General features: G+C 41.7%; 3 protein-coding genes and 1 non-coding gene across 6 annotated transcripts in view; 1 reads left to right on the top strand and 3 right to left on the bottom strand.

Annotated features, from left to right (window-relative positions):
- ZNF263 (zinc finger protein 263) overlaps positions 1-4,665 on the bottom strand; it is a 53,753-nt gene extending 49,088 nt beyond the window's left edge. For all 3 annotated transcript variants that reach the window (XM_059881136.1, XM_059881135.1, XM_059881137.1), the window contains exon 1: positions 4,587-4,665. The gene's annotated coding sequence lies outside the window, so the exon portion shown is untranslated. The remainder of the gene's footprint in view (positions 1-4,586) is intronic.
- A 372-nt stretch (positions 4,666-5,037) lies between these two features.
- ZNF200 (zinc finger protein 200) lies at positions 5,038-16,273 on the top strand. The gene is made up of 5 exons (NM_001083700.2): positions 5,038-5,228; positions 5,949-6,275; positions 7,026-7,117; positions 7,423-7,546; positions 13,990-16,273. Exons 2-5 carry the CDS (start codon positions 6,029-6,031, stop codon positions 14,706-14,708), a joined length of 1,182 nt encoding a protein of 393 aa, NP_001077169.1. The 5' UTR covers positions 5,038-5,228; positions 5,949-6,028; the 3' UTR covers positions 14,709-16,273.
- LOC112444371 (U6 spliceosomal RNA) lies at positions 12,968-13,070 on the bottom strand. The gene has a single exon (XR_003032701.1). It is a non-coding gene; the product is annotated as a U6 spliceosomal RNA (small nuclear RNA).
- Positions 16,274-19,471: 3,198 nt separating the features above from the next.
- OR1F1E (olfactory receptor family 1 subfamily F member 1E) lies at positions 19,472-20,416 on the bottom strand. The gene has a single exon (NM_001390160.1). It carries the CDS (start codon positions 20,414-20,416, stop codon positions 19,472-19,474), a length of 945 nt encoding a protein of 314 aa, NP_001377089.1.
- Positions 20,417-20,678: the final 262 nt, after the last annotated feature.

The raw sequence follows: 20,678 nt of genomic DNA, 5'->3' as shown, positions 1-20,678 counted from the left end.
GTTGTAATTGCATTTGTTGTCACTCGGTTGATTACTGTGAGATTCTGTTTGCATACAGAAGACCATGAAGGAGATGGGGCTGCTGTTACTATTCTTCCTGAGCTCTATCGGCCAATCTGTGGGTCTGTGGAATGTTAGGTTCTAGTTCATTCTCCATTTAGAGAGACATAAAGAGAGAGGGGGAAGGAGAGGGACAGACTCGGAGTTTGGGGACAGTAGATGCAAACTATTACGTTGAGAATGGATAAACAACAAGGTCCTACTGTACAGCACAGGGAACTATATCCAGTCTCCTGGGATAGACCAAATGAAAAGGAATATAAAAAAAGAATGTCTGTATGTGTATAACCGAGTCACACTGCTGTATGGCAGAGATTAGCACAACATTGTAAATCAACTATACTTCAAAAGAAAAAAATTAACACAGCCAAAGAATAAAATGACATATAGAGAGGGATGTAAGAAAAAAGGAGGATCAAATGAAGATTGAACCACAAACTCCTGCTACCCCAACTCCTCTTCCCATCTTCACAGTGGAGCCTAGATTCTCCATGGTTGTGACCAGAGCACAAAACACATGCTTTCCTTTCTTCATGGAGCTTTGTTCTACATGCATAATCGACATGCTGACACAGCTCACGTGCCCTGTTTGCTCAGCTGTTCCCTGGGTTTGGCATTTGTTGTTACCAATTCTCCCTTGCTATCTTTCCATGAACAGCTTGGTGTACATTTTCTGCCACCTTCCCATACACATGATTTTTCCTCCAATTGTTCCTAAAACTGTTTCAGAACGTGAACTATTTGACAATACTTTCAGTGGTTGGCCATACAATCCTTCAGAAAGATTTTAAATGTTTCATGCCTGAAGCAGTGTTGATCATTTACAAAATTTTTGCCGATATGACAGAAATGTAATGAGATTTTACCTGTGTTTTACTTCATTACCTGAAATTGAGGCTATGAATTTTTCCATGTGAATTTCTACTTTTTTGCTTCATTCTGTCAACACACATATTTGATAAACAACCCATAATAGTAATAGTTTCATTCAAGCCAAACTGAGGACGACAGCCTGGGAGACACAGATTTAAGAAGTACTTGAACTGTGTTCCATAGAACCTCAAAATGGGGGGAGGTTCATACAGGCAAAACCCCAAAGCTACAAAAGTTGTTTGTCAAGAATTATAATTGAAGCTGGCAAGAATAAGAGTGCTTATTAAGTAAGGACTGGTTGGGGTCCAAAATGGTTGCAAAGTTACAAGGGGAGACCTTGGCCCATGAGGTTGCAGCTGGCAGCTACTAGCAGATACATTTCTGAGAATGGTTTGTGCTATCCTTGAGTCTGATACAGTTCAGAAAATTGAGGTTCTCAATGATGCAAGCACAAGTCTGAAATTAAATCACAATCACTATCCTACTCTATTTTGGATGCCTGAATCACAGTCTTATATCTTGGCAGAACAAGGAACATTGGGCTTTCCTGGTGGTCCAGTGGTTAAGAATTTGCCTTGCAATGCAGGGGACACGGGTTCGATCCCTGGCCAGGAAGATTCCACATGCCGTGGGGCAACTAAGCCTATACTCCACGACTATTGAGCCTGTGCTCTAAAGCCAGAGAGCTGTAACTACTGAGCCCACGGGCTGCAACTATGCAAGCTCAAGACACAGCAAGAAAAGCCACAATGAGAAGCTCACACACTGCAACAAGAGAGTAATTCTCACTCCCAGCAATTACAGAAAAGCCCACGCACAGCAACAAAGGCCCAGCATGGCCAAAAAGTAATATTAATAAAAAAGAACAAAAAACATCAAACATGACAGGTTTCAAATGAGGCAGATTAGCATGCACACAACTAGTTAGCATGACCCTGGTGTCTGGGAAGAGAACCTCATCTTTAATGGAGTACTAGCATTGGCGTTATGGGGGTGGGAGGGGAACATTTATCCCTATCTTCAAAGAGGACATTTTCAACAATCTGGTAGCTGTAGTCTTTTTTTTTAATGGTTAAAGAATATGTACAATGTAAGTCAGACAACCCATAAAACAGGCGATTCTAATTAGCATAAAGTTCAAGCCAAATCATTTTTAAGCAGGAATGACTTCCCCATACCTCAACATGTAAAAAACTGCTTCCATCAATTCTATAAAAACGGTACAGTTCCTTTAACTACTTGCTATGTGGGATCCAGATGCTGAATGAGTTTTCTGTAGTACTTTTACATAAATATTTTAAGTATTAAATATTTGTATTTGTAGGATGTAATTTTCCCTATCAGGTGGTTTTTTAAAATTGAGATATAATTCACATATCATAAAATGCACCCTTTTAAATACACAACTAAATAGGTTTTAGTATATCCACAATGTGTGGATCAACACTAATTCCACAACATTTTCATCACCCCCAAAACAAGCCTTGCACCCATTAGCAGTCACTGGTCTTGCCCCTCTGCCCTCAGGCCAAGACTACCACTAACTATTTTTTATCTCTATGGATTTGCCTGTTCTGGACATTTCACATAAGAATTACAATATATGGTCTTGTGTGACTGGTTTCTTTGGCTCAGCAGTGTGTCAAAAGTTCATTCATGTTGCAGCATGTATCACTGCTTTGTTCCTTTTTTACTGTTAAATAACTCATTATATGGATATACATCTTCTTAATCTGTTCTGCAGACAAGTGGGTTGTTTCTACTTTTCAGCCAGTATGAACAATGCTATTTGTGTATAGGTTTTCATTTCTCTTGGGTTTATACCTAGGAATGGAATTATTTGATCCTATCGGAGAAGGCAATGGCAACCCACTCCAGTACTCTTGCCTGGAAAATTCCATGGATGGAGGAGCCCGGTGGGCTGCAGTCCATGGGGTTGCTAGGAGTCGGACATGACTGAGCGACTTCACTTTCACTTTCATGCATTGGAGAAGGAAATGGCAACCCACTCGTGTTCTTGCCTGGAGAATCTCAGGGACGGCAGAGCCTGGTGGGCTGCCATCTATGGGGTCGCACTGAGTCGGACACGATATGAAGCGACTTAGCAGCAGCAGCATAGTAATTCTTGATGCTTTTGAACTATTGTGTTGGAGAAGACTCTTGAGAGTCCCTTGGACTGCAAGATCAAACCAGTCAATCCTAAAGGAAATCAGCCCTGAATATTCATTGGAAGGACTGATGCTGAAGATGAATCTCCAATAATTTGGTCACCTGATGAAAAAAACTGACTCATGAAAGAGACCGTAATGCTGGGAAAGATTGAGAGCAGGAGGAGAAGGGGATAACAGAGGATAAGATGGTTGGATGACATTACTGACTGGATGGACATGAGTTTAAGCAAGCTCTGGGAGTGGATGATGGACAGGGAGGCCTGGCCGTGCTGCAGTCCATGGGGTTGCACAGTCTGAAATGACTGAGCAACGGAACTGAACTGATAATAATTCTATGCTGATATTTTGAAAGACTGCCAAACTGTGGCTAAGCATCTTTTCTTTCTTTTTTTCACTACACTGTCATGCATCCAATGTCTTAGTTCCCCAACCAGGAATGAAACCAATGGACTGTCAGGGAATTCCCACTAAATATCTTTTCAAATGTCAGTATCATTTAGCTTTCCTCCTCTATGGAATGGTTCCATGGCCTTTGCCTCAGTCTTCGGTCAGTTGGCAGGAGCTCTGCGCACTGGGAATGCCTTATTCTTTATTTGACTTATCTTGCACAATCACATTCCAGTCTACCGCTTGTTTGACTTTATCAATATTATTTTCTAAAGTTTCTTTTTTTAATACATTCTCACAAGTTTATATTCTACTTTAAGGCACCTCAGTTTCCTACTCTGTCTCAATATTAAACAGCGTTCTCGTAAATATTCTTTCATTGGCTATTAAATCCCAATTTTGGGGTATGTAAAGACAGGAGTCTTCCTTTTTTCCAGGAAGAACAGACAACTTTTGCTAGTACCAAAAAGCCACCCTTTCATACAAGTCGACATATATTCAGACCAATTTTAGCATTTATTGTTCTATTTATTCACTCGTAGTTCAAACTATACAGCTTTGATTAAAGAAGGTTTTTGTTTTTGTTTCGTAATTTTGATGTCTGGAAAGACAGGTATTCTTTAACTTGTTGCTATACAGTTTTTGTTTGTGGTTTTTTTTTTTTTTTTTGCCACACAGTTTTGACAATAGTCTCTTCAAAACACATTTTAGACCATGGCTGAATCACCCAGTTTCCGTTAAGAAACGAGACTCGTTTATATTTTCACTTTAGTCATCCTGACTGACAGTGACTTTACACAGAGAAATAAGGCAATCTCTGCTCTTGTGTGGCCCAAAATCTTGACCAATACCTCCCTGGCGAATGAACCGAGTATGTGAACAAGGCAGAAAGAAAAGATAAACGGAGAACGGAAGCGGAATGGACAATTACGATTCCTCAGAAAGTAAGATGGCCGGTCCAGACCGCAGTGTAGGAGTTGGCATACAGGGGAGGGGAGCATCGCCCGGCTCTGACCAACGGGCGGCCCCTACCGAAAGAGACGGCTGTAACAGAACCCTAGACCTGATAGAGGCCAGAACCCACCACCAACTCACCGCCACCTCAGTTTTTTGATAGACCCCAGGAGCTGCGGCGGAAACTGCGGCTACCTCGCACAGACCTTCCGGTCCTCCCGACAGCCCACTTCCGGTCGAGCCCCGATCCTGCTCGGCCCCAACCGCTGAGCCTGACGATCTCCCATTGGGTGTGTGGCGCTGAACTACATTTCCCAGCAGCCCCTGTAGTTAGCCCTTCCGTACTTGGAGTGGTGCCAACCAGGTTTGGCGGGCTGGAGCTAGCCTTTAGTTTTCCGTCTCCCAGGTACAGCCGCAGAGAAAGCAGATGCTGCCAACCTGGCCTCCCTGCGGTCCTGAAAGTCCTGCTGGTCGGCCTCGAGCCTCGCCTTCTGAAGCGCAGACTGCCCGCTCCATGCGAGGAGACCAGGCTTTCGCACCGGAAACAAGGCACCGGGCGTGACGTCACGGCCGCCTAGGCACCCGGTCTCCCAGAAGACACCGCGTCCCGGTCGTCCTCACCAACTAACCGCAGCTCACACAAATAATAGCTGGCTGACAGTGAGGACACCCCGAAGGGCGAGGGTTGGGCTGGGCCTCTCGCGCCTAGTTTCCCAGTCTCCCCCTGAGTCTGGGTCCGGGGTTGTCCCCAGCGTGCGCCCAGGCACAGCAGAACCCCAAAAGGTGAGGGGCTCCGGGAGGGCGGGAACCAGACTGAGGCGGCCTCTAGGGAGCGAAACAGGGGCCATTGCTGGAGCGCACCCCAGGCAATGCCGCCAGCTGGGCTTTGCGGTGAAGATGCTCCTTGGCCAGTGGGAGAGGCTGCAGAGTGGGCCTGGCCCGGTGGGCCCTACTGGGATGCCCCCTGTTCCTCTTACAAGACTTTGAGGGCGGAAAACAGTCGGCTGGCCACATGTAGACCCCCTCATGCAGCCTTGCGGTTGCTCCTTCGGCCAACTGCCCCCTGAAGGACATCCTAGGGACATGGGGTACAAGGGCTACGATGAGGCCAGGTTCAGTGGCCAAGCTGACCTCTAACCAGATGCCCTCGTTATTGAACCTCGGATTTCCTGTCTTTTGTCCCCTCCCCGCCTTTTTTTTTCCAGCGTGAGTGAAACCATTTTTCCTAATGGAGTTTGCCCTTCACATTATCGTGAGGAAGACCCTTGGTCTTCTGCCGGTTGTCTTTGCTCCGTTGAGGTTTGGACATCAGCTTCCATTCGCAGGATATTCCTTTCAGGTCTTGCTGAGAGTATCAGGTTCAGGGGTCTTCCTTTCAGTTGTGAGTTCCCTACCCCAGCTTATCTTTCCTTACTGATTTAGATTTCATGTGGCCTCACTGCCCAAGAAACATATTGGAGTAGAGGTATGCTCAGCCTGACCCATGGTTTCTCTCATCTACAGCTGACTGACAGGTTTTCTCCAGTAAGAGGTGGCTCTTGAAGCTCTGCAGAAACAAGTGTGGTGTGTGATTTCAAAGCACGATGGCTGCAAAAGTGGTCCCTATGCCCCCCAAGCCAAAGCGGTCCTTTATACTGAGAGTCCCTCCCAACTCCAAGCTGGGCCAAGACCTACTTCGAGATGCTACTAGTGGACCCAAGACCATCCACCAACTGGTTCTGGAGCACTTCCTCACCTTCTTGCCCAAGCCAAGCTTAGTCCAACCCAGTCAGAAAATCAAGGAGACCTTGGTTATTGTCAAGGATGTGAGCTCAAACCTTCAGAATAGAGGTAAGAAGCATATACTGTTTCACTAGAAGAAAGAGGGTGGTACTGGAGATTGAGCTAGGCTTCCATAGTAATAGGGAATTCAAGTTAGGAAGGTGGGTGTTGAAACAAGGAGTTGATTCCAATAAGTCAACATGCCAGGAAGAGGGAGTTTGTTTGGTTTTTTTTTTCCCTCAAGCTGGGTTTGAGTGATTTGCTAAGTGTGTGTAAAGCCATAGAATAGACTAACTTTTTTTGTAGTGTCACTTTTACTCACACATTGGGGAGGGGGAATCTTTTTTTTTTGCCATGACATGCAGCATGTGGGATCTTAGTTCCCCAACGAGGGATCAAATCTGCGCCCCCTGCATTAGAAAGGTGGAATCTTATACACTGAACTGCCAGGGAAGCCTGGGGAGTATGTTTTTACGATAAAGAAACGTTGATGAATTATTGAATTGACTTCAGCTTATGTGGAATCTTGTAAACTTTTGTGCTTGCTATGGACATCTTCAGACTTTACCCCAACCTTCCCCTTAGTGGTAATGGAAACTTTAAAAGGTGCATAGGGGAATCACCTTTTTTTTTTTAATGAAAAGACGCCATGTAGGTTCAAGACCCTGTGGTTTGAGGCTTGACCTCTTGACTGGGCTCGTAGGAGCAGAAAAAACTATGAGTTACCTACCGAAGGAATGATCTGGCTTCAAAATGTGGGTAGAATCTTTGTATTAGAGTCACTGACTTTCCTTTAACTGCAGCTTCCTCTTTCCCCAGGGCAACCTCGCCCCTTAGTGAAGCTTCTACCTAGAGAAGAAATCCAGCAGAAACAGGAGACAGTATCTCTGTGTCTGAAATCTGAATCTGAGGTGGGTTCAGCTTTCCTGTTCACTGTTTGGGTACATCGCCCTCTCTGCTCTCGCAGCCCTCCCACATATAAAAACACACTCTAGGGAGTCAGCAGGGAGACTGGGCTCATTCTTCACTGCCTTCTTAGACAGTTGTGTTCTGTTTTTCCTCTGGCTTCTCTCTGAGCCTGGCTTTCCCGTCTGCGTGAGACTTGTAGATCCCTTTCACCATCCCTTCCCCAATCTTTGTGTCTCAGTCTTTCTTAACAGCGAGGCTGTCAAGGAACCTCTGTTACTAAGAGGAAGGGGGCCTGTTGTTCTTTCAGAAACTGGTGGTCTTTGAGGATTTGAATGTATTTCACTCCCAAGAAGAATGTGTAAGCCTGGATCCTGCTCAGCAGCCCACCTCAGAGATGGAAGAAGACAGCATTGGGGAGATGATGTTACTGGGTAAGAAATCAAGTCCCTTGTAAGTTTAGATTGAAGGCTATGGGAAAAGCATGATTCTGTTTCATCTCAAATTTTTTTGTGAGACACTGGTCACACCAGCTAAGTACATGTTCACATGCATATTTTTGTTTTATTATATGTGGCAGAGCCTTCTCCAGCTGTGAGTGGCCATTTTTCCTGTATCTTTGGGGCAGCAAGGGTGGAGGGCATCTCTCTTGGTAATCAAGACCTGCGGCTGATGTGCTAACATCAAACATTTAAACAGAAAACGCACGCATACTGTTTCTGAATCCACTTTCTGCATCCAGTGGTATTCTCAACAGATACATTTTACATCACTGTTTTCATTGGACACTTGATAATTCTTTTTTAAGTCTTATTTTGTCATTGGTGTTCAATAGCTGTGAAGCCTACTAGTGTAAGAGAAAATATATCCCATTTTTGATGGAAGTATTATCTAGCATTTGTTAAGCACATGTATGCCAGTATGTGCTAGACACTATTCTAAGTACTTTACGTGCATTTATTATCTCATGTAATTCTCATGATAGCACTGTGGGGTATAGGAATCATTGTTATGTTATAGGTGATGGAACTGAAGTAGAGAAAAGTTAAACTTGCTGAAGGTCACACAGCAGTAAGTAGTAGAGCAGGGTTGTTTTTTTTTTAATAATTTATTTGGCTGCATCAAGTCTTACTTGCAACATGTGAACTCTTAGTTGCCGCATGCGGTATCTAGTTCCCTGACAAGGATTGAGTCTGGGCCCCCTGTATTGGGAGGACAAAGTCTTAACCACTAAACCACCGGGGAAGTCCCACCATTATCATCTTTAATGGGAAACACTGAGAGGCATTCCCACTAGAATTAGGATACAACAGCAAAGCCCACTATCACTACTACTATTTAACATTGTGTTTTGGGTGGCCTCCCTGGTGTCTCAGATGGTAAAGAGTCTGCCTGCAATTCAAGAGTCCTGGGTTCAATCCCTGGGTTGGGAAGACCCTCTGGAGAAGGGAATGGCTACCCACTCTAGTATTCTTGCCTGGAGAATCCCACGGACAGAGGAACCTAGCAGGCTATAGTCTATGGGGTTGCAAAGAGTCGGACACGACTGAGCAACTGACACTTTCACTTTCTTTTCAGGTGTTAGCTAGTACAGTTAAATGAGAAAGAAACTAAACATACAAGAATTTAAGAGAAAGATAAAACTACATCTATTTACATAAGATATAAATGTGTAGCTGGAAAATTCTAGAGAATGTCTAAAAACTTATTACACATAATAGGTGTATTCAGTAAGGCTGCTGCTGCTGCTGCTAAGTCGCTTCAGTCGTGTCTGACTCTGTGACCCCAGAGACAGCAGCCCACCAGGCTCCCCCGTCCCTGGGATTCTCCAGGCAAGAACACTGGAGTGGCTTGCCATTTCCTTCTCCAATGCATGAAAGTGAAAAGTGAAAGTGAAGTCGCTCAGGTTGTCTACTTGAAAGTTACACAGTCGTGTCCGACTCCTAGCAACCCCATGGACCTCAGTCTACCAGGCTCCTCCGTCCATGGGATTTTCCAGGCAAGAGTACTGGAGTGGGGTGCCATTGCCTTCTCCGATTCAGTAAGGCAATGAGATGTAAAGTTTTTATACAGAAATCATTTATGGAAATACAGTCATTTAGAACAGGGGTCCCCAACCTCCAGGATCTAATGCCTGATGATCTGAGATGGGGCTGATGTAAAGTGCACAGTAAGTATAATGTGGTTAAGTCATCCTGAAACCCACCCTCCTACCCAAAGGGTCCATGGAAAAATTATCTTACCATGAAGCCAGTCCCTGGTTCCAGAAAGGTTGGAGACTAGTGATTTAGAAGATACGCATTAGGAACAAAAAAAGATTAAGCATCTAGAAATAAACTTAAGAAATGTACAAAAATGATGAGGAAAATAAAACACTTCGAAAGGACACAAAAGTAAATTTGAATGAATGGAAAGAAATATCATGTTCTTGGTTAGAAAGATTTAATACTGAAAAGGTCAGTTCTCCCGAAATTAATTTATGAATTCAATGAGTACCTTTACTAAAACCAATAGGATTTCCCCCCCTGGAACTGGACAGTGTGATTTCAAATTCAAGTGGAAAAATAACTGCAAATAACCAGGAAAATTGGAAAGAAGAGCAGTGAGGCAGGAGAGTTATAGCCTACCAAGTGTTTAAGCAGCCTCTAAAACCTTTCATGAAAACAAAATATAGTTTTGGCATGTGAGTAGCTAGACCAATGGGATGGAATAAGAAGTGCAGCTGCTGCTGCTGCTAAGCCGCTTCAGTCGTGTCCGACTCTGTGTGACCCCAGAGACGGCAGCCCACCAGGGTCCCCCATCCCTGGGATTCTCCAGGCAAGAACAGTGGAGTGGGTTGCCATTTCCTTCTCTAATGCATGAAAGTGAAAAGTGAAAGTGAAGTCACTCAGTCGTGTCCAACTCTTCGTGACCCCATGGACTGCAGCCCACCAGGCTCCTCCATCCATGGGATTTTCCAGGCAAGAGTACTGGAGTGGGGTGCCATTGCCTTCTCCGAAGAAGTGCAGAAATAGCTTCAAATACACATGGGGATTAGTTTGTGATAAAGTTGGAATCCCCAGTCAGCAAGGTAAAGAGGGACTTTTTGATAAAAGGTCCAATGAAAACTTAGCCTCTTGGTGAGTCATATCTTACTTTGCACACCAAGAACTCCAGGTGGGTCAAAGATTTTAAATGTTTTTTAAAAAACAATTAGAGCATGTGGGTGAATTCCTTTATAACCATTGGATAGGATGACTTTTCTGATAAAGACTCAAAAATCTAGAAGTCTTAAAAGATCAGTAAGGTAAATACATAAAAATTTTTAAACTTTTTATGACAAAATAAATATTTAAACAGATAAAGTGTAGTAAATTCTAGGTACATACATGACTACTGGAAAAACTATAGCTTTGACTAGATGGACCTTTGTCGACAAAGTAACGTCTCTGCTTTTTAATATGCTCTCTAGGTTGGTCATAGCTTTTCTTCCAAGGAGCAAGGGTCTTTTAATTTCATGGCCACAGTCACCATCTGCAGTGATTTTGGAGCCCAAGTAAATGAAGTCTGTCATTGTTTCCATTGTTTCCCCATCTATTTGCCATGAAGTGATGGGACCGGATGCCATGATCTTACGTTTTTTGAATGTTGAGTTTTAAGCCAACTTTTTCACTCTCCTCTTTCACTTTCATCAAGAGGCTCTTTAGTTCTTCTTAGTTTTCTGCCATAAGGGTGGTGTCATCTGCATATCTGAGGTTATTGACATTTCTCCTGGCAATCTTGATTTCAATTTGTGCTTCATCCAGACCAGCATTTCGCATGATGTACTCTGTATATAAGTTAAATAAGCAGGGTGACAATATACAGCCTCGACATATTCCTTTCCCAATTTGGAACCAGTCTTTTGTTCCATGTCTGGTTCTAACTGTTGCTTCTTGACATGCATACAGATTTCTCAGGAGGCAGGTAAGGTGGTCTGGTATTGCCATCTCTTTTAGGAATTTTCCACAGTTTGTTGTGAGCCACACAGTCAAAAGCTTCAGCGTAGTCAATGAAACAGAAGTAGATGTTTTTCTACGATCCACCAGATCTTGGCAATTTGATCTCTGGTTCCTCTGTTTTTTCTAAATCCAGCTTGAACATCTGGAAATTCTCGGTTCACATACTGTTGAAGCCTAGCTTAGAGAATTTTGAGCATTACTTGGGTAGCATGTGAGATGAATGCAACTATGGGGTTGAACATTCTTTGGCATTGCCTTTCTTTCTTTGGGATTGGAATGAGACAGGGATTAAAGTAAGGCTTTTCAGTGTAATTTTCATATTTTGATTTAGAGCCATATAAATATATCAGCTACTAAAATTCTTCTCTATTTTTAAAGTTAGTACAATAAAGGAATGTAAAATGCAGTTGAGTTTCAGTTAATTGTTCTCAAAACAGATATTTAGTTCTTTAATTTAACCTAATGTTTATAAGAAAAAGGGATTAGGGAGAATAAATATTGGAAAAGAGGGGGAATCAAAATGTGATTTATATTTAGAAAATTTTAAAGGATCAATTAAAACATTATGATATTTAATAGTTTTACAGTAGGTCAGTAGGAATAAATAAATAATTATCAGTAGCATTCTTAAACACAAAATAATGAGAGCTCTCCTTCAGAATGACTATAACATAGGAGTAATATAGAGAGATGTTTTATATGGTAAATAGAAGAGATTTTTTGAATATTGGAGAGAAACAGGTCTAAATGGGAAAACTAAAATCAGGTAAAGATATCAGTGCCTGCCCTCCAGACTTATACTGTAAATGTACTCTGTCAAATTGGTGAAAGAAGTGAATGTTCTGACTAACTCTACCAATATTAGACATGTTACGAACAACAAACAGTGTGATACTGAACTTCAAAAGTATCAGAGTTAAATAAAAATAAGTCATAAAAGAATGGCCAGAAAACAATAGAAATTTATTGGATTTTAAAAGACTGATTTTCTGGTTTTAAGTTGTGGGGTTATTATAGAAAAAGAATTTAATTTAAAAAATATCAATGATAAAGAGATTAAGATTTATAATATATACAATTTATGCATTTTTATTTATTTTTGGCTCCATTGGGTCTTTGTTGCTGCAGGCTAGCTTTCTCTGTTGCAGTGCTCGGGCTTCCCAATGCAGTGTCTTCTCTTGTTGCAGAGCATGGGCTGTAGGGTGCTTGGGCTCTGTAGTTGTGGTGCACAGGCTTAGTTGCTCCTCGGCATGTGAGATCTTCCTGGACTAGGGATTGAACCCATGTCCCGTGCATTGGCAGGTAGATTCTCAATCCCTGGGTCACCAGGGAAGTGCTATAAAATTTATTTAAATTTATAAATGTGTCAGCCAATAGATAAATTATTAGTTTGCAATAATCAAAGTGTAAAATAAAACTACAATGAGAAACCATTTTATACCTATTAAATATTTGAAAATTATATCTACTACCAGCAAGATTAGTTAAAATTGATACCTAGCCACATGTTGATGGTTATATTGAAATCTGTACAGTTCCTTTGGAAAGCAGTATGTCAGTTCATCTTAAGAGCTGCAGTAAAAAAAAAAATTGTCCTGTGCTTTGGCCCAACATTTTCATTATCCTAAGGGGATCATTAAATGAAATAATTTTTTAAAAAAGAAATCTATTGGTGTGAAAGTGCTAAATCCAGCAGAGATTCACATTCTGGCTTTAGGATCAGTCACATTATCTAAAGTGGTTGATGTCATCCTTTAATTTCACTAAGTTGCCCAGAGTCAGGCAAAGTCCCTTGTCATTCCACCTGTTCATAGCATACTTTTTTTTTTTTTGCTTTGTTACCTAGTCTTTGTAATCTGGTGTTTGTTTTTTTTTTTTTTAATGGAACTCTTCACAAATTTGCGTGTCATCCTTGCACAGGGGCCATGCTAGTCTTCTCTGTATCTTTCCCATTTTAGTATATGTGCTGCCAGAGCAAGTGCTGTAATCTGTCATTTTACATAGGCTTTTTTTGGAAATACAAGTCCTAAGTATACAGTTCAGATTTCCACAAAATGAACACATTTGTCTAAAATCAACTGATACCCCAGATATCCCTCTTGTGATCCTGTTCAGTCACTAGTTTCCATTCTCCCTTGAAAAATGACAACCATTGACTTCTACCATAGTTTTCATTTTATCAATTGTAGTAGTCTTTTTTTTAATGTAGATCATTTTTTCTCTTTGGCTACCCTGTGCAGCATGCAGGATCTTTAGTCCCCTGACAAGGGATCAAATTCAGTGTAAGCACAGATTCTTAACCACTGGATTGCCGGGAAAGTTTGCTGTAGTAATCCTTTTATATCCTAAAAAATAATACACTGTGTGAAAATACTTTGCCTCCTTTAGTTGTGGTCATTTGAATTGTTTGCAGTTTTTCACTATATTGGATGTTATAATATTAGCTAATACTATAATATAGTGAAAACCTGGAAGTAACTCATCTTACCATTTACTTACTAGCCTCCTAAAGATTACAAGTAGTACCTTTTAATATTTATGTCCTTCACCCCCTGGTCCTTATTAGCTCAGTGATTTACACATAATATAAGATCAGTATGAACTTGTTGAGTAATTGGTGCCTATTCAGAAAACAAACATGGAAATCTTTCAGTCTAGTTCCACACATTTCATTTAAAAAAAAAATAGAGAGGACTATGTGCTTTCATTATGGGTAAGGGAAGATTTATCAGTCATGTATCCCATCCTCAGTAAGGATGAGGAAGTGTTGATGGCAACTGTTTGCCCGTCAGATTTCTTATTTTCAAGGTTGTGGTCTCATGAGAAATCTAACTTGGGTTTTCCTGCATGGTATCATATCCCTCAAAACTTATTATATTTTCTCTCTGTTTCAACAGTCAGTGGCAGTAATCCTGAGGGTGAAGAGCTTCAGACGGAACCTGTAGAGGATGAAGATCATAGAGAAGAGTCTTCAGATTGTGATGAAATGGATTGTTCCATGGTCCCTGAGCAGTCTCCAGATTGCCAAAAAGAAGAAAGATTAAATACATCTATTCCAAAGGAAAGGAAAATGAGAAATCTTTTAGTTACCATTGAAAATGATACTCCTCTAGAGGAACTCTCAAAATACGTGGATATTAATGTTATCGCACTTACCCGAAATCGTAGAACAAGAAGATGGTATACTTGTCCACTGTGTGGGAAACAATTTAATGAGAGTTCTTACCTTATTTCCCACCAGAGGACTCACACTGGAGAAAAGCCCTATGACTGCAGTCACTGTGGGAAAAGCTTTAATCATAAAACAAACCTTAATAAGCATGAGAGAATCCATACAGGAGAGAAGCCTTATTCATGTTCTCAGTGTGGGAAAAACTTCCGTCAGAATTCTCATCGAAGTCGCCATGAAGGAATCCATATAAGGGAAAAGATACTTAAGTGTCCAGAATGTGGGAAAACCTTCCCAGAAAACAAAGAGTTTGTGATTCACTTGCAGAGTCATAAGGCCAAGAGGCCATATGGTTGTAAAAAGTGTGGGAGAAGATTTGGTCGGCTGTCGAACTGTACCCGGCATGAAAAAACCCACTCAGCATGTAAGACCCGAAAACAGAAGTGACATGAGGGAAAGGTCTGATGATACCACCTCAAACTGAAATATTCCATAAATAATTCTGAATTGCCAGGCTGTCTGAAAAGTTACAGATAAGAAAACCTCATTATAGCCAAAATCGGATAAATATTCAAGTTTGCTGAAACCTCAAGTTTTTAGAAAATTCACAGGGAAAACAAAACATCCTCAAGGGCTATACCTCAGTTAGCAACCAGGCTTTTTGGACAGAGAGCTTTCTTTTGTGAACTTACGCAACAATGTACAGCTCACAGATCCCTTTCCCAAAAAAGGCTTTGAAATACAAGTCTGGGGGCTGTTTACTTTAAGGTGATGACTGATAAGTGTACTGAAAGTATCAGAATATTCCATTCCTCCCACACACACACACATAGGAATTCACACCTGAGAAATAATGTAAAGATCCTTATCTGAAACTGTTCCCCTAAAAGAACCAAACTGCTGACTTGGTAATAAGTCAACAGCTTTTATCAGCCATTCATATCACCATCTAAAGATACCCTGAAAGCTTGAGAGATGAAAGGGATTGTTTACTTTGGAATATAGGAAAACACAGCAACTGAATGTCAAAGACTTACTCCATCATTTGTATGTGATCTAAAAACTAATGATCAATTTCAATAACTTGCAGTTTGTGGTGAAAAGTGATGTTTACAGAAATCCTCTTCACAGTGTAATTTAAAAGTGTCTGCTGTTCTTACTGTATTTTGTGCAGCTGTTAATTGCTCAAACAGCTCTCTCATGCCTTTGCCTTGTCGGAAGAAGTTTGGGTCACTCAGGCCTGGCCACCCAGCCCTGCTCCTGGAAAAACTTCTGAATTTTGTCCCTCTGTTGAGTCAGGAAAACCTGCCAGGAAGGAAACCCCAGGAATGTACAGAGGGGGAAGAAGACAGGCTTGGATCCGTGGCTGGTCAAGAACCTTGACATTTGTTTAGTTCCCATCAGACCTTTTGCAATGGGTGGTCACTACCTCACAAGCATAGTGTTTTAGACATTATCTCTCCAGTGGCTCGCTCACATTACCCCTCAGGAGATAGGGTTCCAGTGTCCTCATTGTAGTGGACATTTGTTTTCTGTGGCTTCCTGGTACCCACACTTTCCTGACTTGTCTGCCGGAGGCAAGGCCAGCGGTGCCTTCACAGGACCCATCCTATGATGTGTCGTTTTCAGATTCTCCATCAGTCTTGCTTCTCTTAGATTTCCTTAGGTTGTAATTTGGTATCTGGATTGGAATAGGCCAAATCCTGTACACTAGTGGTGGAAAATTACCTTTACATGTTTTGTTCCCATCCAGAAACCTACCTTCCATTGATTAGAGTATTCTGAGTATGTTTTTTTCTAATTTTCTTCAGGTAAGTTCTTCACAAAATTTTGTTTTTGTAAATAGTTGTTTTTTCCCCCAGTTGTATTTTTCTAGTTGGTTATTGCTCTTGCATAGGAAAGTTATTCTTAATTATATATTTGCAAAACTAGCTACTTCTGTGAATGTAATTTTCAGTAATTTCTTGGTTCTGTTAAAATTTGTGATTAAAAATTATACCATCTATAAATAATAGTTTTGTTTCTTCCTTTCTGCCTGTTGCTCTTTTTTGTTGTTGTTACATTTAAAATACATGGTTCTAAACTTTGTTGTGGTACAAAGCATACTAAGAGAAGGATGTTTTATGATACAGTTGTCTTGAGTCGTAGTCCAAGATAGAAAAAGGAACCCCAACACTTAAAAGCCACATTAAAACAGGCCTTTATCCATGTTGTGTATTTCAAGCCTACTGTACCCTTTAAAATAACGGACAAAACAGGCTGTCAGCATTATTCTCTTACTCATTTGCAAGTCTGGCCAGGGTTTACCCAGTTATGCAGAGGGACCCACCTGCACACCCAGAAAAATTCAAAGGCTAAATGACTGTTGGACAGAAAAGGGCGAGGGTGAGGTCCCAGAGGTGAGAGGGTCCTGTCCCCTGCCCAAGGTTGGGCCACAGAGTCCCCAAGATGTTTGGGTAGGTGACTCTCAAGAGCCCTACCCCTTCCCCACACCCAGCAAATGCCTTCCGTGCCCCACATGTAGAGCGTGCAAAGTCAAGTTCCCAGGGAGAGCATCCCGAGAAGCTGTTAACAATTTTAAAAGCAATTGGATAAGATAATATGTAGGTAATTTATTGACTACGCCAAAGCCTTTGACTGTGTGGATCACAATAAACTGTGGCAAATTCTGAAAGAGATGGGAATACCAGACCACCTGACCTGCCTCTTGAGAAACCTGTATGCAGGTCAGGAAGCAACAGTTAGAACTGGACATGCAACAACAGACTGGCTCCAAATAGGAAAAGGAGTATGTCAAGGCTGTATATTGTCACCCTTCTTATTTAACTTATATGCAGAGTACATCATGAGAAACGCTGGGCTGGAAGAAGCACAAGCTGGAATCAGGATTGCTGGGAGAAATATCAATAACCTCAGATATGCAGATGACACCACCCTTATGGCAGAAAGTGAAGAGGAACTCAAAAGCCTCTTGATGAAAGAGGAGAGTGAAAAAGTTGGCTTAAAGCTCAACATACAGAAAACTAAGATCATGGCATCTGGTCCCATCACTTCATGGCAAATAGAAGGGGAAACGGTGGAAATAGTGTCAGACTTCTGGGCTCCAAAATCACTGCAGATGGTGATTGCAGCCATGAAATTAAAAGATGCTTACTCCTTGGAAGGAAAGTTATGACCAATCTAGATAGCATATTCAAAAGCAGAGACATTACTTTGCCAACAAAGGTCCATCTAGTCAGGGCTATGGTTTTTCCAGTGGTCATGTATGGATGTGAGAGTTGGACTGTGAAGAAAGCTGAGTGCCGAAGAATTGATGCTTTTGAACTGTGGTGTTGGAGAAGACTCTTGAGAGTCCCTTGGACTGCAAGGAGATCCAACCAGTCCATCCTAAAGGAGATCAGTCCTGGGTGTTCATTGGAAGGACTGATGCTGAGGCTGAAACTCCAATACTTTGGCCACCTCATGTGAAGAGTTGACTCATTGGAAAAGACCCTGATGCTGGGACAGATTGGGGGTAGGAGGAAAAGGGGACGACAGAGGATGAGATGGCTGGATGGCATCACCGACTCGATGGACGTGAGTTTGAGTAAACTCTGGGAGTTGGTGATGGACAGGGAGGCCTGGCGTGCTGCAATTCATGGGGTTGCAAATATTTGGACACGACTGAGCGACTGAACTGAACTGAATGTATTGTTGGGCCTATAGCACATAGAAATGTAACATCTGTGAAGCAATATAGTTCCCAATAACAGCAAAGAAGCAAAGTCCTATAAAGCTTTATAGGACTAAGGAAATGATGGCAGACAGTAAGGTAATAATTATAAGAATGTATTGTTTGTAACATTGATACAATATGTAAACCAATAATACATAATAATGCTTAAAATGGGGAGGGAATAAAACCATACAGAAGAAGCATGTCTGTGTACAACAGGAATTAAGCTAGTATAAATCTGATGCTGATGATCAGTTAATCCTAGAGCAACCACTAAAAAACCCAAAAAATATAGTAAAAATTACTGGTGTTAAAATGCTACATTAGAAAGTACAGAATAAATGCAAAAGAGCAGGAAAGACAAAAAAGGCACAGGACACAGAAAACAGAAAGTTAAATGGTAGATATTAGTATTACAAGTGAGTGGGGGTACTTTACTGGCAGTCAGGTGGTTAAAACTCTGTACTTCCAACACAGGTGCACGGGTTCAATCCCTAGTCAGGAAACTAAGATCCCACATGCTTCCCAGTACAGCCATAAAAAAAAGTGAGTGGGTTAAAAATCCAATCAAAAGTCAGAGATCATTAAACTGGATTAAAAAACATGATCAAAGTATATGTTGTCTACAGGGTACACACTGGATTCAAAGACACATTGAATCGAAAGAAGGATGCAAAGAGATGTCATGCAAATAGAAACCACAGAAGACCTGAATGGTTACAATAATATTAGACAAAATATTAGACAAGTTTTTACTCTAGATAAAAGGGATACCTTATAACAGTAAAAAGATAAAACAAGATTATATAAAACAGATAAATATGCCTGTATCTAATAGAGCACAAAAATACATGGAGCAAAGGTTGGGGATTTCTTTCAGACTTTGGAAGAACAGGTATTGTCCCTCTTATTACAAATAATTCTTGGATATATAAGACTAAAAATGGAAAATGCTTACCATTTATCCCTTTAGACAAAAATACCAACACACAATTACAAAGAATATAAAAAATTGTTATAAACAGAAATCGCCTTGGATTCAAATTCTGTCCATTTTCATAAAAGATATCATCGTAGCTCTCTCTGAAGTTAAGGGGAACTGCCCTATTTTTTGTCTTTATCCTTCATCCTTCTCAGTGATGTTTTAACCAGTTCCATCTATTTATCAATGTTTTATTTTCTGCAGTCATTTTCAAAATATAAAGTTGTACTTTTAAATAGTAATACTTCCTTTATGTTTTAATTCAGTAACAGGGTGACTAGTGAGTTTATTTTGCTAGAGCAACTTGATGGAAATACAGAAGGGAAGGAAAATAAAATTGTGGAGACTATTCAGAAGTTTAGAAAGACTATTATAATATGTAAGTGGAAGATCATGATATAGGTTTCTAGTATAAAGATTAAAAGACAAATTTTAAGTTTTATATGATGGAAAAAATAAAAATATAATTTTCTTAGAAATTAGTTCCCTTTGGGCTTTTCTTAGCCTATTTCATTACTGAGCAGAAAAAAATTTCATAGCAATCACTTTTCCAAGAGCCCCTTTTATGTCCTGGTTTCTCAGGCTGTAGATGAAGGGGTTCAGCATGGGGGTCACCACAGAGAACATCACACCAGCTGCTACATCTGTCTCCGCTGCGTGGGAGGACAAAGGGTTGAAATACAGAAATATGATGGTGCCATAGAAGAGGAACACCACAGCCAGGTGGGAGCCACAGGTGGAGAAGGCTTTCCATCTCCCCTTTGTGGATGGGATCCTCAGGACAGCACAGGTGATGAGGACATATGAAACCAGGATGCAAACGAACGGGGTGATCATGATCAGGGCACCCTCAGTCAGAATCACCACCTCATTGAGGTGTGTGTCAGAGCAGGAGAGTTTGAGGAGGGGGGTCACATCACAGAAGAAATGTGGGATGGCATTGTCTGCACAGAAGGAGAGTCGAGCCATCAGCAGGGTGTGCAAGAGCATATCCAGACTGGCAGTGACCCACGACCCAGTGACCAGCAGGGCACAGAGCTGGGGGGTCATCTTTGCTGAATAGTGTAAGGGGTGGCATACAGCCACAAAGCGGTCATAGGCTATCACAGCCAGGAGGAAATTGTCCATGTCCATGAACATAAAAACAAAATACATCTGCGTCAGACACTCAGAGAAAGAGATGGTATGGCTCCTGAGTACGTGGTTGGCCAGCACCTTGGGGACAGTGGTGGAGGAGAAGTAGGTGTCCACGAAGGACAGGTTGCAGAGGAAGAAGTACATGGGAATGTGCAGGTGGGAGTCCATGCTGATGGCTAGGAGGATGAGCAGGTTTCCCAGGACTGTGGCCAGGTACATGGTCAGGAAGAGCAGGAAGAGGAGCTGTTGCTGCTGCTGGGGCTGCCTGGAGAGCCCCAGGAGGAGGAACTCAGAGACTCTCGACTGGTTCGCCTCTACCATGGGGCTGGACTAAGATGCAGAGATGAGAAGCAGAGGTCAGAAACCTAGAAGCTAATGGTTTGGGTGCAATAATCAAAGCTCCAGCGGCAAAGGCAATGGCATCCCATTCCAATACTCTTGCCTGGAAAATCCCATGGACGGAGGAGCCTGGTAGGCTGCAGTCCATGGGGTCCTGAAGAGTTGGACACGACTGAGCGACTTCACTTTCACTTTTTCCTTTCATGCATTGGGAGAAGGAAATGGCAACCCACTCCAGTGCTCT

This window comes from Bos taurus, chromosome 25 (assembly GCF_002263795.3).
Source record: "Bos taurus isolate L1 Dominette 01449 registration number 42190680 breed Hereford chromosome 25, ARS-UCD2.0, whole genome shotgun sequence".
NCBI lineage: Eukaryota > Metazoa > Chordata > Mammalia > Artiodactyla > Bovidae > Bos > Bos taurus.
Note: the sequence above shows the minus strand (reverse complement) of the source record. Positions and strands in the feature narration are given on the sequence as shown.

What these genes read in the sequence shown, in the direction of transcription:
- OR1F1E (NM_001390160.1), bottom strand. Translation starts at nt 20,416, where the DNA reads ATGGTAGAGGCGAACCAGTCGAGAGTCTCTGAGTTCCTCCTCCTGGGG.
- ZNF200 (NM_001083700.2), top strand. Translation starts at nt 6,029, where the DNA reads ATGGCTGCAAAAGTGGTCCCTATGCCCCCCAAGCCAAAGCGGTCCTTT. An exon ending in CTCAAACCTTCAGAATAGAG is followed by an intron (nt 6,276 to 7,025) that starts GTAAGAAGCATA and finishes CTCTTTCCCCAG; the next exon opens with GGCAACCTCGCCCCTTAGTG. An exon ending in TGGGGAGATGATGTTACTGG is followed by an intron (nt 7,547 to 13,989) that starts GTAAGAAATCAA and finishes CTGTTTCAACAG; the next exon opens with TCAGTGGCAGTAATCCTGAG.